Source organism: Coregonus clupeaformis, chromosome 17 (genome assembly GCF_020615455.1).
Source record: "Coregonus clupeaformis isolate EN_2021a chromosome 17, ASM2061545v1, whole genome shotgun sequence".
NCBI classification, from domain to species: domain Eukaryota; kingdom Metazoa; phylum Chordata; class Actinopteri; order Salmoniformes; family Salmonidae; genus Coregonus; species Coregonus clupeaformis.
The window spans coordinates 66,514,137-66,530,348 of record NC_059208.1 but is presented as its reverse complement, the minus strand read 5'-3'; the positions used below and the strand labels follow the sequence as shown (position 1 = coordinate 66,530,348).

At 42.6% G+C, this 16,212-nt stretch overlaps 1 protein-coding gene across 1 annotated transcript in view; it reads right to left on the bottom strand.

Annotated features, from left to right (window-relative positions):
• LOC121586880 (R-spondin-1) overlaps positions 1-16,212 on the bottom strand; it is a 32,393-nt gene that overhangs the window by 7,262 nt on the left and 8,919 nt on the right. Inside the window, exons 2-4 of the mRNA XM_041903901.2 lie at positions 10,442-11,163; positions 6,559-6,750; positions 718-861 (exon numbers count right to left, since the gene is read on the bottom strand). Coding sequence (XP_041759835.1) covers positions 718-861; positions 6,559-6,750; positions 10,442-10,541 — 436 coding nt within the window. The 5' untranslated portion in view covers positions 10,542-11,163. The remainder of the gene's footprint in view (positions 1-717; positions 862-6,558; positions 6,751-10,441; positions 11,164-16,212) is intronic.

Below are 16,212 nucleotides of genomic sequence, written 5' to 3'. Positions count from 1 at the left end.
CTGGGGGTTGAGAGCTCCTCTCTGAGGAGTCAAGTGGCTAGCACTAGCCCTGCAGAGTAATGCCATTTGTGCTCAATTTGCTGTGTGACAGAAATAACTTCAAAAGAAATCAATAAAAATCTCCTTATCATCCAGCAGCCCTCCCTCCGAAGTTCAGCTCGCTCGCTGGTGATTGAGAAACAGCAGAAAGAGAAAGAAGAAAAAGAACAGAGGAGGAGGAGAGCTCAACAAAACACGGAATTCTTCTCCAAGGAAGTCTTGATCTGAACTATCATATGGCAGGCAATATTAATCTGACAGGCAGAACATACTTGGCTTCTGATAGCTGAAGGGTATTTAGGATACCATGTGTGATGAGTTAGGGTGAACGGGGTATGTTATGGGGTCAAATATGCAGCCCACACCTGAGAAACATTTAAGACTTTGTGACAGGCTCTCACCACTCAAATTCATCACCATTCAATTCTGAAAGGTAGCCTAACACTTAACTTAATATGCTTAATACTCAATGTATGGGTAGTGTGGGACGTACAGTAATATTCTCTTAGCCATTAAGATTGTGAACTAACATTTTAGCCATCTTATTCAAAAGCTAATATGTGCCAAAAGGCAATATGCCCTTAAACACATAGTTCATAATCCAGTTCAGTGTCAGCTGTGAGTGAAGCTGTGGCAGGGAGTGAAAGGAAGAGAGGTCAGAGGTGAGAGGTCACGCACCTACGCACTCCATGGTCCCGTTGGTGGTGCTGAGGCCTTCAGGGCAGCTGGGGTAACATCGCCCTCTGTGTGAATATAAACCCTCCTTGCATTTTGTGCAAAAATTTCGATTGAAACACTCCTCACAATTCTCTATTTTACATTCTGAAAGGAAAAGGGGAAAAGAAACATGAGTCAAACAGAGGAGAGAATGAGAAAATCAAAGCATACTTAGTTTAGTTCATATTCATTGTGTTAACATAGTATACATGTACAGTTTGCATTAACAGACAGCATAACACATCACTGTTCATTGTTCTGGCTTCAAGCTTCAGTGTTAATACAGAATAATACAGTATTACTATACAAAAACAGCAAAGTATGTTTTAAAAAATGTGAAGCATTTCTGCTGCACTAAAGGATCCTCTTCTCCTCGGGGGAGGACAAGAATGTTGCCTGATTTTTATTTCCTATGAGAGATTTATTAGTGATAAAACAATGGGGAGAGACTCTTCGGGGGAATTTTGCATGAATAACACCCATGACTTAAAAGCATATGCATACCACGGCTATATTTTTTGGAAAGCGGGTGGCCGGGTACGGGCCAAGAGTAGAGAGCACGTCAGCGGATTTCCAGAGTTCTCCACGCACCTTTGTCTCGTTAAAAACTCAGCTTATCCAGTCAAACAAACAACTACTTTAAATTGGGGGTAATTATGGGCGCGGGAGAATGAAAAACAGACACCTTAGAGGACTACTAATAACCCCCTTTTCTCATCCCAACCCTTCTCCTAGCCCCCCATTTTCATTACCATCATTATCTTATTCTGAAATGCTAACACTTTCTCTGCCAAAACCAGAGTGTAGAAACAGAGGCACGCTAAGCGAAGGTCAAAGATGTAATCCTTACATCTCTGGGTTGGAATATCTGTGAAAATCCAGTCACAAAACACTAGACACCTTTCCCATAAACAACTAAAATAAAGAATGTCTAGTCGGCTGGAGTCTTGCCAGGAGTTGGAAACGAGCTAAAGGGAAGAATCCTTGTTGGGATTTTAATGCCCTAACCTCAATTATTACTTTAAACTCTTGACAGCTAAATTTGACGTTAGTGATGTTTGGAGCAAATACTTTTACAAATGTAGCCCTAATGTAAAACAAATGTTGCTAACAAGATATCTTGGGGATTTCGATATGTCCTAAATGGAAGCGGCTGACTGGATAATAACAGCAGGTTAGCCACGGAGAGGCTTGAGGAGGAGGTGGAGGAGACTAACCAGCATGCACAGCGGCCTTTCAGGATGCAGTGGACAACATTGAAACAATAACGGCTAAGGTAAAGTTAATTTCAAGTGACAGTAAAACATTAACAAAAATGTGGGGATTAGAGTGAGACAAAACTGTTGTTGTTTTTATCCAAATTGGACTCTTCTCCCAAACCTTCTTCCTGAGTACCTAGCAAACAGACATGCTCTGAGGTTATGGCCCTGTGTTTATGTTCACATACAGTACATGTACAAATGTTTGTCAGGCTATTTCAAATACTGTAGTTCACTATACATGTCTTGAAGCACAGTATGCTCAATGTTTCATTATATTACAAAGTTGCACTGAGGCCAATATATTCAGGTGGATCCTCATGGTGTATCTTGTAATGTGATTTCAGGTAGCTACATGTGTAAACAACGCTATGTGGGGTAATAACTCTTGTTTTATTGAACAGGCCCCTATATCAGTCCATGTTGCTCGAATGAGGAGTATCACACATACCAGCCCCACTTATTCCAACCCCAAACTTCTTCTGCAGATTGACAATAAGCTTCTCTGCTGCGAAGGCATTTGGACATTTACAACTCCTCCAGGCGGAGCTGTGTAAATCTGTATGCTATCTCATCTTCCTCTCAATATAAGGGCTATAAAATACCGGGGTTAAGCAGTAGGGAAACACTGTTCAAAAGAAATCAATAAGTGCTTCTTACGCTTCAGTATGTATGGAGAACCACAAGACACTACTGTTTGTGTCGAGACTACTAGCAAATCTTGGTCATGTTCATTAGGGCATGCAACGGACAACGTTTTAAAATGTTTTGCAACAGAAAACTAAAATGTTTATTATGTCCAGGTATTCCCTCCCATTTTCAGTCAGATTTCTTCAGTTTGGTGACTAATGAACATGACTTATGATTCTGTTTTCAAAGACATGTACCTTATGAAAAAAACATTACAGACATCTGGTATTAAATGATGTTGCAACAGCATATCTAACAAAACAACAACTTGCATACACCAAAACAGCCTGCATGTTCTTCCTGTAACAGAATATAATGACTACAAGCTGCCTTGCGCTCTAATTGCCTTTCATCATACGCACTTTCCTCAAAAATGAGAAGTTGATATAATTTACCATTGGAGAGCCAAGTTTAGTTGTATGATTCACAGGGGAACTTACAAAATGAATAACTCAGTTGTGTCCAGAAAATATTAATTCACAATTTTTTTTTTTATGGATGTTTTGATACATAAATGGTAAAACTCAACGAATATGGACTGTGAACTGGCATGAACCCCTGGCTAGCGAGCCAAATAAAAACATAGACATCCTTGAAAAAACAGACAAACAACAGTGCATTAGAAATGTTTTTGTTTGGAGTTTCTTCCATTCCTGTTTTCCACCCACAAGTAAGAGAAAACTGACCACGAGCCAGGCTCTTGGCACCCCTGGTTCAGAAAAAAGGTGTTTGTGCCACCAGAACCAGCATGGGGGAGTTTTGTAAACATTACACATGTATACCAACCCTATTCCACCCTCTTTCACCCCACACCACTTAAAGGGGGGCTGGACTTACTGATTTGTTCTCAGTTTTTTAGCTTGCTCATTAAGAAATGCAGCTGCCATGACTGAAGCCAAACGAGAGTTGTCTTGTGGGTGTGGTTTAATGTGGGTGTGTTAGTACATTTACTCTATCAAAACAGTACACAGTTACAGTCACTCACCCTTCTAGATAACTTGAAACAGTCTAACCAGGTCTTGTGTCTGGAATTAGCCTAGGCTAGCTAGTGCTAGCCAACTTCTTTCGCCAATTAGCTTCAGCCGGCTGGTGTGCGACCGTTGAAAAAGTGGTTTGACTGGATAGTCTATGTCATGGGCTAGTTAGGGATCATCAATAAATTACACAATGTAAATGGGACAATATTTTCATGTTGCACAACTTTTAGTTCTCATTAAATGTTTTCAATATTTGTATATGAATTTCTACAATTTAAAGTCGGTTTGAGGTTTTTAAGTCATTGACATTTCGAGCTATTGAAATGTTCAAAATACATTGTGTAATTTACTGATAGGGATATCCAAAGTCAAACCAAATTTACCATGGGAATTACAGCTTAATTCCGTGACATAAATTTTTTCCCCTAATCATCTCGCAAATCTCTGTATTGGTCGAGACTGACTTTATGACCAAAATTATCCTATTTACACTTTGTAGTCAATTTTGACACTAGAAGGTCCTTTTTTGGTTCAGTTGGTCTTTAAAGGCAGACTCAGCAAAATGACCATGAGCAGCACTGCAGATATTGAGATGATGATCGCTCTCACACAGTCACACACCGTATCTGCGCATGTGCACGGGTTCGCTTCACGCTGTTCACAGCATGGTAGCCAGGCCACCAAAACAGCAGAGGTTGAGCCTCATGATTCAACGCTCTTAGTTGTTGCAGAAATTTACCCACTTTGCTGTTTACTTTCTGCATCTACAGTGGGGAGAACAAGTATTTGATACACTGCCGATTTTGCAGGTTTTCCTACTTACAAAGCATGTAGAGGTCTGTACTTTTTATCAAAAGGTACACTTCAACTGTGAGAGACGGAATCTAAAACAAAAATCCAGAAAATCACATTGTATGATTTTTAAGTAATTAATTTGCATTTTATTGCGTGACATAAGTATTTGATACATCAGAAAAGCAGAACTTAATATTTGGTACAGAAACCTTTGTTTGCAATTACAGAGATCATACGTTTCCTGTAGGTCTTGACCAGGTTTGCACACACTGCAGCAGGGATTTTGGCCCACTCCTCCATACAGACCTTCTCCAGATCCTTCAGGTTTTGGGGCTGTCGCTGGGCAATACGGACTTTCAGCTCCCCTCCAAAGATTTTCTATTGGGTTCAGGTCTGGAGACTGGCTAGGCCACTCCAGGACCTTGAGATGCTTCTTACGGAGCCACTCCTTAGTTGCCCTGGCTGTGTATTTCGGGTCGTTGTCATGCTGGAAGACCCAGCCACGACCCATCTTCAATGCTCTTACTGAGGGAAGGAGGTTGTTGGCCAAGATCTTGCGATACATGGCCCCATCCATCCTCCCCTCAATACGGTGCAGTCGTCCTGTCCCCTTTGCAGAAAAGCATCCCCAAAGAATGATGTTTCCACCTCCATGCTTCACGGTTGGGATGGTGTTTTTGGGGTTGTACTCATCCTTCTTCTTCCTCCAAACACGGCGGGTGGAGTTTAGACCAAAAAGCTATATTTCTGTCTCATCAGACCACATAACCTTCTTCCATTCCTCCTCTGGATCATCCAGATGGTCATTGGCAAACTTCAGACGGGCCTGGACATGCGCTGGCTTGAGCAGGGGGACCTTGCGTGCGCTGCAGGATTTTAATCCATGACGGCGTAGTGTGTTACTAATGGTTTTCTTTGAGACTGTGGTTCAGCTCTCTTCAGGTCATTGACCAGGTCCTGCCGTGTAGTTCTGGGCTGATCCCTCACCTTCCTCATGATCATTGATGCCCCACGAGGTGAGATCTTGCATGGAGCCCCAGACCGAGGGTGATTGACCGTCATCTTGAACTTCTTCCATTTTCTAATAATTGCGCCAACAGTTGTTGCCTTCTCACCAAGCTGCTTGCCTATTGTCCTGTAGCCCATCCCAGCCTTGTGCAGGTCTACAATTGTATCCCTGATGTCCCTACACAGCTCTCTGGTCTTGGCCATTGTGGAGAGGTTGGAGTCTGTTTGATTGAGTGTGTGGACAGGTGTCTTTTATACAGGAAAACGAGTTCAAACAGGTGCAGTTAATACAGGTAATGAGTGGAGAACAGGAGGGCTTCTTAAAGAAAAACTAACAGGTCTGTGAGAGCCGGAATTCTTACTGGTTGGTAGGTGATCAAATACTTATGTCATGCAATAAAACGCAAATTAATTATTTAAAAATCATACAATGTGATTTTCTGGATTTTTGTTTTAGATTCCGCCTCTCACAGTTGAAGTGTACCTTTGATAAAAATTACAGACCTCTACATGCTTTGTAAGTAGGAAAACCTGCAAAATCGGCAGTGTATCAAATACTTGTTCTCCCCCCTGTATGTCATACCGCTGAGTCTACCTTTAAACTGTCTGAACGTTACTGCAACAGAACAATAATGCTCCTGCCATGTCTCAGTTCAAGGCCCATCTCCAGCTTGACAGATACTATTTGCTGGTCTTTATGAGTGTGTTGTTGTGTTGCATGTCATTGCTGTGACTGTGGTCATGTGGTGAAGACAGCTCCTTCCACACATGGCACAGCAGTTCAAAGTGGCCATTACACCTCACTTACCACTGGACCACATTAGTGCCCATTGTGTGTTTACTATTATGGTGACACATTGTGATGATTTCCATGTTGTACTGCGGAATATCTTGAATATCATTGAATGTGGTTTGTTTTGTCCAACACAGAAAAATGTCAATACAAATATAGAAAACCTTCTTACTGGGGCTTTCCTGGTCAGTTCACATCATAGTCACGAAGAACTCCTCACCCTACTTATGACACAATGCATTTAAAAAACAAACAATGAAGTCCAAGAATCCAAACTCACGGATGCATCTGTTGGTATCGGGAGTCCGCATGCCGAAGTATCCCTGTGGGCACGAGGCGAGGCACACGCCTATCTGGCGGATGTCGTTGCGCTCCAGGAGAATGAAGAGTTTGGGCTTACATTTTATACAGCCATTGTATTCGGAACATCGCTCACAGCCATTCGAGCAAGATGGTGGCCCCTCAGTGCTAACTGTGGAAAGATAAGGGGAAAGAGAGAAAGAGAAGGAGAAAGAGAACAGTCATTAAAAACCAGCATATATGGTCCGGTTACCACAAAGTAAATACATCTTCAGCCTGATATCAAGTTTATAGAGAAATTAAGTGAATAAAGAGAAGTATTTATCTGTTGGATACAAACACTAGATTCAACACTGGCAGTATCAGTGAGGACATGGCCCTTGTCTATTTTTGCACCACATAGCCATAATCCTGGCAGTAGTTCATGTTGCAGCTAATCAAACCAGGGGCCATGCCAAACATCTTTGTTTGAACAGTTTTCTCACTGTTTACTTGAAACTGCTCGCCGGAGATCCTAAACAGATTTTAGTTGGAGAAGCCCGGGTGTTTGGGACTGACATCCCGCGATGATCGATTCCACATCATGCCATGACATCACACAGCAGGGGCCCCCCTGGGGTCAACGAAGAGCGACTCAGCCATCGGGATTTCGCCAATTACACAAGCATGCCGGCCAAAAAGGGAAATGTGCACAAATGCGTTGTCTCTTCCCAACACTTCTATACAGAGCCGAATGTCTTTTGGTGTTTTAACCATCCGCCCACGAAACTGAATATAACAATCTAAGAATTTAACTAAGCCACAAAACTGTCTCAAAGCACCCCATCTGCATTTGGGTCTCATCCACATATAAGCCCATGATCATACTTCATATCCCTATTCCCTCATCTTCCAAAAAGGCTAGAACTCGGAGACTCTGCTCTACTGCAGCCAGTAATTTAAATGATTGCTTGGAAAGCGTGTCAATATGCACATCCTGTTTCTAGGGGCCATTTGGTGCCAAAATGGCGGTCATCACGGTTGATTTACAGGCCTATGAGGTATCAGCATCTAAATATATACACACTCACACTGTAATCAATCTGCCAGCTCTGTCTCCCAGAGATAAGTTGGGATGGTAAAAGCTTTAAAAAATTTCACCCACAAATCGATTACGCCATGCCTGAGTCATGGTAACCTCGCATGGGGATGCAGCCAAAGTACAGTGCCTTGCAAAAGTATTCATCCCCCATTGACGTTTTTTTCTATTTTGTTGCATTACAACCTGTAATTTAAATTGATTTTATTTGGATTTCATGTAAGGAACATACACAATATAGTCCAAATTGGTGAAGTGAAATGAAAAAAATAACATGTTTAAAAAAAATCTTTACAAAAATAACGGAAAAGTGGTGCGTGCATGTGTATTCACCCCCTTTGCTATGAAGCCCCTAAATAAGATCTGGTGCAACCACTTTAAGTCGTACACTCCACAGAGCTGGGCTTTACGGAAGAGTGGCCAGAAAAAAGCCATTGCTTAAAGAAAAAAATAAGCAAACATGTTTGGTGTTCGCCAAAAGGCATGTGGGAGACTCCCCAAACATATGGAAGAAGGTACTCTGGTCAGATGAGACTAAAATTGAGTTTTTTGGCCATCAAGGAAAACGCTATGTCTGGCGCAAACCAAACACCTCTCATCACCCCGAGAACACCATCCCCACAGTGAAGCATGGTGGTGGCAGCATCATGCTGTGGGGATGTTTTTCCTCGGCAGGGACTGGGAAACTGGTTAGAATTGAAGGAATGATGGATGGCGCTAAATACAGGGAAATTCTTGAGGGAAACCTGTTTCAGTCTTCCAGAGATTTGAGACTGGGAAGGAGGGTCACCTTCCAGCAGGACAATGACCCTAAGCAAACTGCTAAAGCAACACTTGAGTGGTTTAAGGGGAAACATTTAAATGTCTTGGAATGACCTAGTCAAAGCCCAGACCTCAATCCAATTGAGAATCTGTGGTATGACTTAAAGATTGCTGTACACCAGCGGAACCCATCCAACTTGAAGGTGCTGGAGCAGTTTTGCCTTGAAGAATGGGCAAAAATCCCAGTGGCTAGATGTGCCAAGCTTATAGAGACATACCCCAAGAGACTTGCAGCTGTAATTGCTGCAAAAGGTGGCTCTATAAAGTATTGACATTGGGGGGGTGAATAGTTATGCACGCTCAAGTTCTGTTTTTTTTGTCTTATTTCTTGTTTGTTTCACAATAAAAAAAATTGCATCTTCAAAGTGGTAGGCATGTTGTGTAAATTAAATGATACAAACCCCCCAAAAAATCCATTTTAATTCCAGGTTGTGAGGCAACAAAATAGGACCAAGAGGGGTGAATACTTTCGCAAGCCACTGTAGCTGTTATACAGCCAGACTCTTAACACTTTAATAATGATACAAGTAAATCACACCATGTAATAGCTAACCAAAGTTGAGGGGGTGTAAAGTGTTTTCGGTTGTGACAGTGTTGTCTGGGAATGGAATGCCATGTATGTTGGGACAGTTTTTGACCCTGCTGATGGAGGTCATGTAGTAGAGCGGGAGAGGCAATATTACTCCTCTGGATGAGATGTTGTCAACCAGGAAAGACTGGCACAAAACATACAGAGATGATGTGATGAAAATATGTTCTGTAAATTCAATGCAGATATGACAATTTATCATTTCTAGTCTATAAACAGCTTCGGTCCTAACATATAAAGGCTGTTGCGCATGGCAAAGTTTGAGCACCTGTTTCCCTTAGCCTAACTCCTACAAGATGAATTACACTAAATCCTACACTTCAACAACATGATTATCTACCCCCCACTCACTGCCAGCCAACAGCAGTGGGTAACATAGTCTGTGGGTTAAACCAACTGAAGGTTCCATGCCATGTCAATCTCACTTTGTGCCTCAGTCTCTATTGAGGGCGCTCTAGTATATTTTACATAACCCACAAAAGAAACTTGAAAAATCGCTTCAAAATTCAGGGGGAACACTGTTCACCTGGGATAAAGCTATTACATGATAATTGACACGAGTCATAGGTCATTGCCAACTCGTCTTTTATGGTATAGTAAAACACACTTTGCTCATCAGAAATATGTATTTATTGTGTAATGAAAATACATACTAAAATTCAAACAAGACCCATCTGATAAGCCTGTAGCCTTTCCTCTGGACATCTATTGCCATGCCGAAGCCAACCTCTATTTACCAAAGCCAAGCTCAATAAAATTCTGACCTCTCCTGACTGCTTGGATGTTTTCTGAGGTGGGGGTGTAGGGGGGCAAAGGCTGGTATCCTCTAAAAGCTCTTCTGAGGGAAAAGGCATTATATTAAAACCAGTGATAACGCCTTGCCCTGAGATTCACCCCGCTCTGAGGGCAGACACTGAGGCTGAGAGTAAGCTCTGTCTTTGTGGGTGCATGAGGTCAGAAAAGTGTTTATAAAACTGCTTGAAAACCAAACAATGCAACAACAACCATGAGCTGAAGTGTCAGAGAGTTGTTCCACTCAGTACCTCAGAGGCAAGCATGGAGAGAACTGTGGTGATGAAGCTCTAGCCGTAAACCCAGGGTGAATCCGCCTAAAACCCGACTATAAACATTCTTAATACCCATAAAAGCTCAACATAAACCCAGAGAGGCGTAATCATAAAAAGAGGAAGAAAAGAGGGTCATTCAAAGGAAACTGTGAAGCTACCATAATCCATCTTGGCAAACCAAATAATGAGGATGAAGAAAAATAAACAACATGTCATCTTTACTGCGGCCGTTGTGTTTATAAGAAATGTACTGCATGGAAACCAGAGAAAGAGAGAGTGAAAGAGAGGAAGGGATTTGGTAACTCACTCCGTCTCTGCCTCCGTCCCTTGGAGAGCTTGAGGCCGCTGTCGCTGTGACCCATGGATCCAAGAAAGACCATCACCAGAGCCACCAGTCCCAGCTGCATAGTCCCTGGTGCTGCCCGGCCACGCGGGGTCCCCCCTGCAGGCAGACGGATCAGGCGGGGGGCCCCTTTCACTCTGTGACAGGTGGATCACTCTGCCGCCGCTGCTGCTGTTGCTGCTCCTCCCTGCTGCTTCCCTCCCTCCGCTGCTGCTGTCCGCTGGGTCTCTCTCTCACCCTGTCTCTCACTGTCTCTCACTGTCTCCGGGCTGCTGCGTCCGCAACTCCCTTCAGCGGAGGATTATGCTGCTGCGGCTGCAAATCCAAACATGCGCGGGGCACAAGCCATAACGGTGATGTAGGGGGGGGTTGGTTGACGGTGTAGTGGAGGAGCGATGCTTGGAATATGAGAGGAGAGGAGGAAAAAAGGAGGAGAGGAGAGTGTGGCACTCCTGTTGGTTCAACCCATGAAGACTCGGCGGGGCTAGCAGGGGAGCAGGCAGCCTGTTGGGGGATCGCCAAGGAGCGTTTGGTGTGAGTGAGCGCCCGAGCCCAGGAGCATGTGTCTTATTAAAGATGCTCTGAGGAGGCGTGAGGGGAGGGGGAGGAGTGGGGCTGCTAAAAAAAGCTGGAGAAAGGTTCTTGACTCCTACGCGTGACAACGCATCTGTCTGTGCCAGGACCTGCTGGAGAGAGAGAAAGAGACACAGACACACACAGAGAGAGAGGAAAAGGGGAGTTGGGAAGGGGTGTGTGTGTGATGGGGAGAGAGAAACAATGAGACATAAGCTCTAAAACACCAAGCCATTAAGTTAGCATGTCAAGAGAAAATCCACTTCTTGGCCAAGACTGAAACAGATACAAGATTTTATAACAAGAACGGAAATTATATCAATTCCAACCATGTCAACCAACTGTGAACCAATGATAAGTAATGGAATTCAAAGACAGTAACTTGATTCCTCCGTTTTTAAACTACTTTGAGGGAAAATGTATTGAAACATTTCCAAAGTACACAGTATTACATCTGATAAGTAAAATACTTGTTTAGGGCAATCAGCGTCCATTTGTCGTTTGACCTGAAATCAAAGCATAAGATAATGCACTTTCATTCCAGATTTAAATGGACCTCAGTCATTTCCAAGCTTTGAAATCGATGCAGATTCATTCAAATTATTAGCAGCTATGGCACAATGAAACAAAATACCACAAATAGTTTTTGGTTGCTTGCTACACTTACAGTTGCCTTTGGAGAAGAGACTTGATTTGAAAAATATGTTTGCTCCATTCTTAAAATAAAATTATGAAAAAACACATAATAGTCCTTCTACAAACACTTGGAATGAACAGCCGTGTAACATTGGTGCTGAGATCTTCTCAGATACTGTCAAACTATATTTACAGCTCTTGCATACAGAAGACATAAGGCATAGCTTGTCTGGAACAGTGCAAACAGGGTGTCCTACCCCAAGGGTGAAACAGCAAAACAGGGCCATATTTGGCTGTTGTCCTTATTGTGGCTTGTGAATCATACAGAGTAGGCCTACAAAGACATTTGGGTGAGTTCTTAAAAGAGCAGCTGCCCCTAAAAAACAACTTCTCATTTAGAAAACAGCCAATGTGGCATCGAAATGAGTCAGAAACATTTATTATACCGTCAAAATGTACTACAAAGTGTAAATAGGATAACTTTGGTCATAGTCAGTCTCGACCAAAACATAGTTTTTTTTTTTTTTTACTTGTGGCCGTGACTGCATCACAATGTAAATTAAAGTTGGATTTGTTTCAATCCTGGTCACATGTCGACAGCTGGCAGCACACAAGTATTCATCAATTCGGAGTGCAACTGCATGCGACCCGATCGTAATGACTGTGGTCAATTTGGGTTTACTTTGGATATCCCTATGGGGCTAGTTAGGGACCATCAGGTAAATTACACAATGTACAGTGCATTCGGAAAATATTCAGACCCCTTTACTTTTTCCACATTTTGTTACGTTACAGCCTTATTCTAAAATGGATTAAATATATATATATATATATATATATATATATATATATATATATATATATATATATATATATATATATATATATACAGTGAGGGAAAAAAAGTATTTGATCCCCTGCTGATTTTGTACATTTGCCCACTGACAAAGAAATTATCAGTCTATAATTTTAATGGTAGGTTTATTTGAACAGTGAGAGACAGAATAACAACAAAAAAATCCAGAGTAAAACGCATGTCAAAAATGTTATAAATTGATTTGCATTTTAATGAGGGAAATACGTATTTGAACCCCTCTCAATCAGAAAGATTTCTGGCTCCCAGGTGTCTTTTATACATGTAACAAGCTGAGATTTGGAGCACTCCCTTTAAGAGTGTGCTCCTAATCTCAGCTCGTTACCTGTATAAAAGACACCTGTCCACAGAAGCAATCAATCAGATTCCAAACTCTCCACCATGGCCAAGACCAAAGAGCTCTCCAAGGATGTCAGGGACAAGATTGTAGACCTACACAAGGCTGGAATGGGCTACAAGACCGTCGCCAAGCAGCTTGGTGAGAAGGTGACAACAGTTGGTGCGATTATTCGCAAATGGAAGAAACACAAAATAACTGTCAATCTCCGTCGGCCTGCGGCTCCATGCAAGATCTCACCTCGTGGAGTTGCAATGATCATGAGAACGGTGAGGAATCAGCCCAGAACTACACGGGAGGATTTTGTCAATGATCTCAAGGCAGCTGGGACCATAGTCACCAAGAAAACAATTGGTAACACACTATGCCGTGAAGGTACTGAAATCCTGCAGCGCCCGCAAGGTCCCCCTGCTCAAGAAAGCACATATACAGGCCCGTCTGAAGTTTGCCAGTGAACATCTGAATGATTCAGAGGAGAACTGGGTGAAAGTGTTGTGGTCAGATGAGACCAAAATCGAGCTCTTTGGCATCAACTCAACTCGCCGTGTTTGGAGGAGGAGGAATGCTGCCTATGACCCTAAGAACACCATCCCCACCGTCAAACATGGAGGTGGAAACATTATGCTTTGGGGGTGTTTTTCTGCTAAGGGGACAGGACAACTTCACCGTATCAAAGTGACGATCTTGGGTGAGAACCTCCTTCCCTCAGCCAGGGCATTGAAAATGGGTCGTGGATGGGTATTCCAGCATGAAAATGACCCAAAACACACGGCCAAGGCAACAAAGGAGTGGCTCAAGAAGAAGCACATTAAGGTCCTGGAGTGGCCTAGCCAGTCTCCAGACCTTAATCCCATAGAAAATCTGTGGAGGGAGCTGAAGGTTCGAGTTGCCAAAAGTCAGCCTCGAAACCTTAATGACTTGGAGAAGATCTGCAAAGAAGAGTGGGACAAAATCCCTCCTGAGATGTGTGCAAACCTGGTGGCCAACTACAAGAAATGTCTGACCTCTGTGATTGCCAACAAGGGTTTTGCCACCAAGTACTAAGTCATGTTTTGCAGAGGGGTCAAATACTTATTTCCCTCATTAAAATGCAAATCAATATAACATTTTTTACATGCGTTTTTCTGGATTTTTTGGTTGTTATTCTGTCTCTCACTGTTCAAATAAACCTACCATTAAAATTATAGACTGATCATTTCTTTGTCAGTGGGCAAACGTACAAAATCAGCAGGGGATCAAATACTTTTTTCCCCTCACTGTATAATCCTCATCAATCTACACACCATACAACATAATGACAAAGCAAAAACAGTTTTTTACATTTATTTTGTACATTTATTAAAAAATAAAAACGGAAATATCACATTTACATAAGTATTCAGACCCTTTACTCAGTACTTTGTTGAAGCACCTTTGGCAGCGATTACAGCCTTGAGTCTTCATGGGTATGACACTACAAGCTTGGCACACCTGTATTTGGGGAGTTTCTCCCATTCTTCTCTGCAGATCCTCTCAAGCTAATTGGCAAAATAATTTAGCTATCTCTTCCCACCTGCGAACAAACGAGACATGCACATCAAACTACACCTCGAAAACCAACTCACGTTTTAATTCAGTCATGGCCGCTAGCATTTCTTAATGAACCAAATCTAAAACGAGGGCAAATCAGGAAGTGCAATCAACCATTAACATTCCAAAAGGCCCTATAATGTCCCTACAATGCACTATAATGTCCCTAAAACGCACTATAGCGTCCCTAAAGAAAGCTTGAATCAAACCTGAAAGAATCCCAGCTAGATCTTACCATGCTCTTCTTATATTACTGCCACAACCCGCCAAGCAGTTCAGCATCCAAATCTGACCCTAAACTCAAGTGGCTGTGCAAAGAATCCAGATGAATTTAAAAAACAGAGAGTAATCCAGTGAACTCTGTAATAAACTAAGGAATGGAATGAAAAATAATAAAGCATACATCCAAACGTCATTAACTACACGGCAGAAAATGAATATTAATGTGAGCAGGGACAGTATTTCATTATGGGTTCTCGTCCATCATGCTGAATAAGAGTGTATCTCGGAGGGGAGTCTCTCCTGAGTTTAAGGGGAGTGACTGGGTCCCTCTGTTGCGGCGAGTTAGTATGTGAAGAAGTCACATCCACACACACATTCATGCTACACACACAGATCACAACTGCATACGACTAATAAACCACACACACACACACACACACACACACACACACACACACAGAGTAAAGAAACTGAAACAGAACAACAACAAGCACACACACTAACACACCACAGCAGCATACAGTATGTAGGCTATTGTACACTGTGGTCCACATGCATACGCACAAACAGTTTGACACGATAAATATTCCTATAGGCAGACTGCCTTGCCAAGCCATGTCAAAGATCTCAGTTTACCAGCTTAAGAGGATTTTTTAAATATCTCCAAAAACACCCGCACACCAGCTTTCTCCCCTGCTGCTGCCCGGGTTTATTTGCCTTTTGAAGTGAATATTAGACACATTTCTTCAACAACTCCCTCTATATTTACAGGGATGCTTGAAGAGTGAGGGGGACATGCCATCGCCCTGGACCATGGGAATGAACAACCTAGAACAACCCGTCCAGACCAGGGCTGAGTCATTTAGGTGTCAGAGACGGTTTCACACCACACTCTGCCTACGACTCCTCACTACCTGCCAATGTAGCCCACACTGTCCCATCCATCCATATCTGACCTTTATATTACAGTGTGGAGATAAGACTAGAAGCGGCTATTGACTACTGATACTCAAATAGTGAGAGAGGGGGGGCTAGAGAGGAGAGAGAGATATAAAGAGAGTGCATTGAGTGAGAGCGAGAGACATATGATGAAGAAAGAAAAAATTGTTGAAAATATGTCTAGTGATAAGAAGGTAAGACAGATCAAGACCTTGATGGGCACAAAACTCACAACATAAGTGTCATCCTTCCACATGACAGCTGACCTGTCCTCTGGATATGAGGAACATCTCACTGAGCTACTCTGGGGCCACTGTGGCACTTCTTGACAGTTTTCTATGTTCTCTGTCTCTTTTCCCTCATCCATTAAAACAGACACGAGCACTGTGTCCCCTTCTTCACTGCCGGCTCCATTCACCTGAATGGAACTGAATCACCTCATCAAATAGTCAGGAGATTCAATTGCCCCTCTTTGTAAGTCCTTTTGATGTATCAATTATTAAATCAGGCAGGCTCCAGTGAAAGGGAGCTCCCGCTCTGGGAATTTGTTGAAACTGAGAAAGTGCCACTACACAGCGCTCAGAG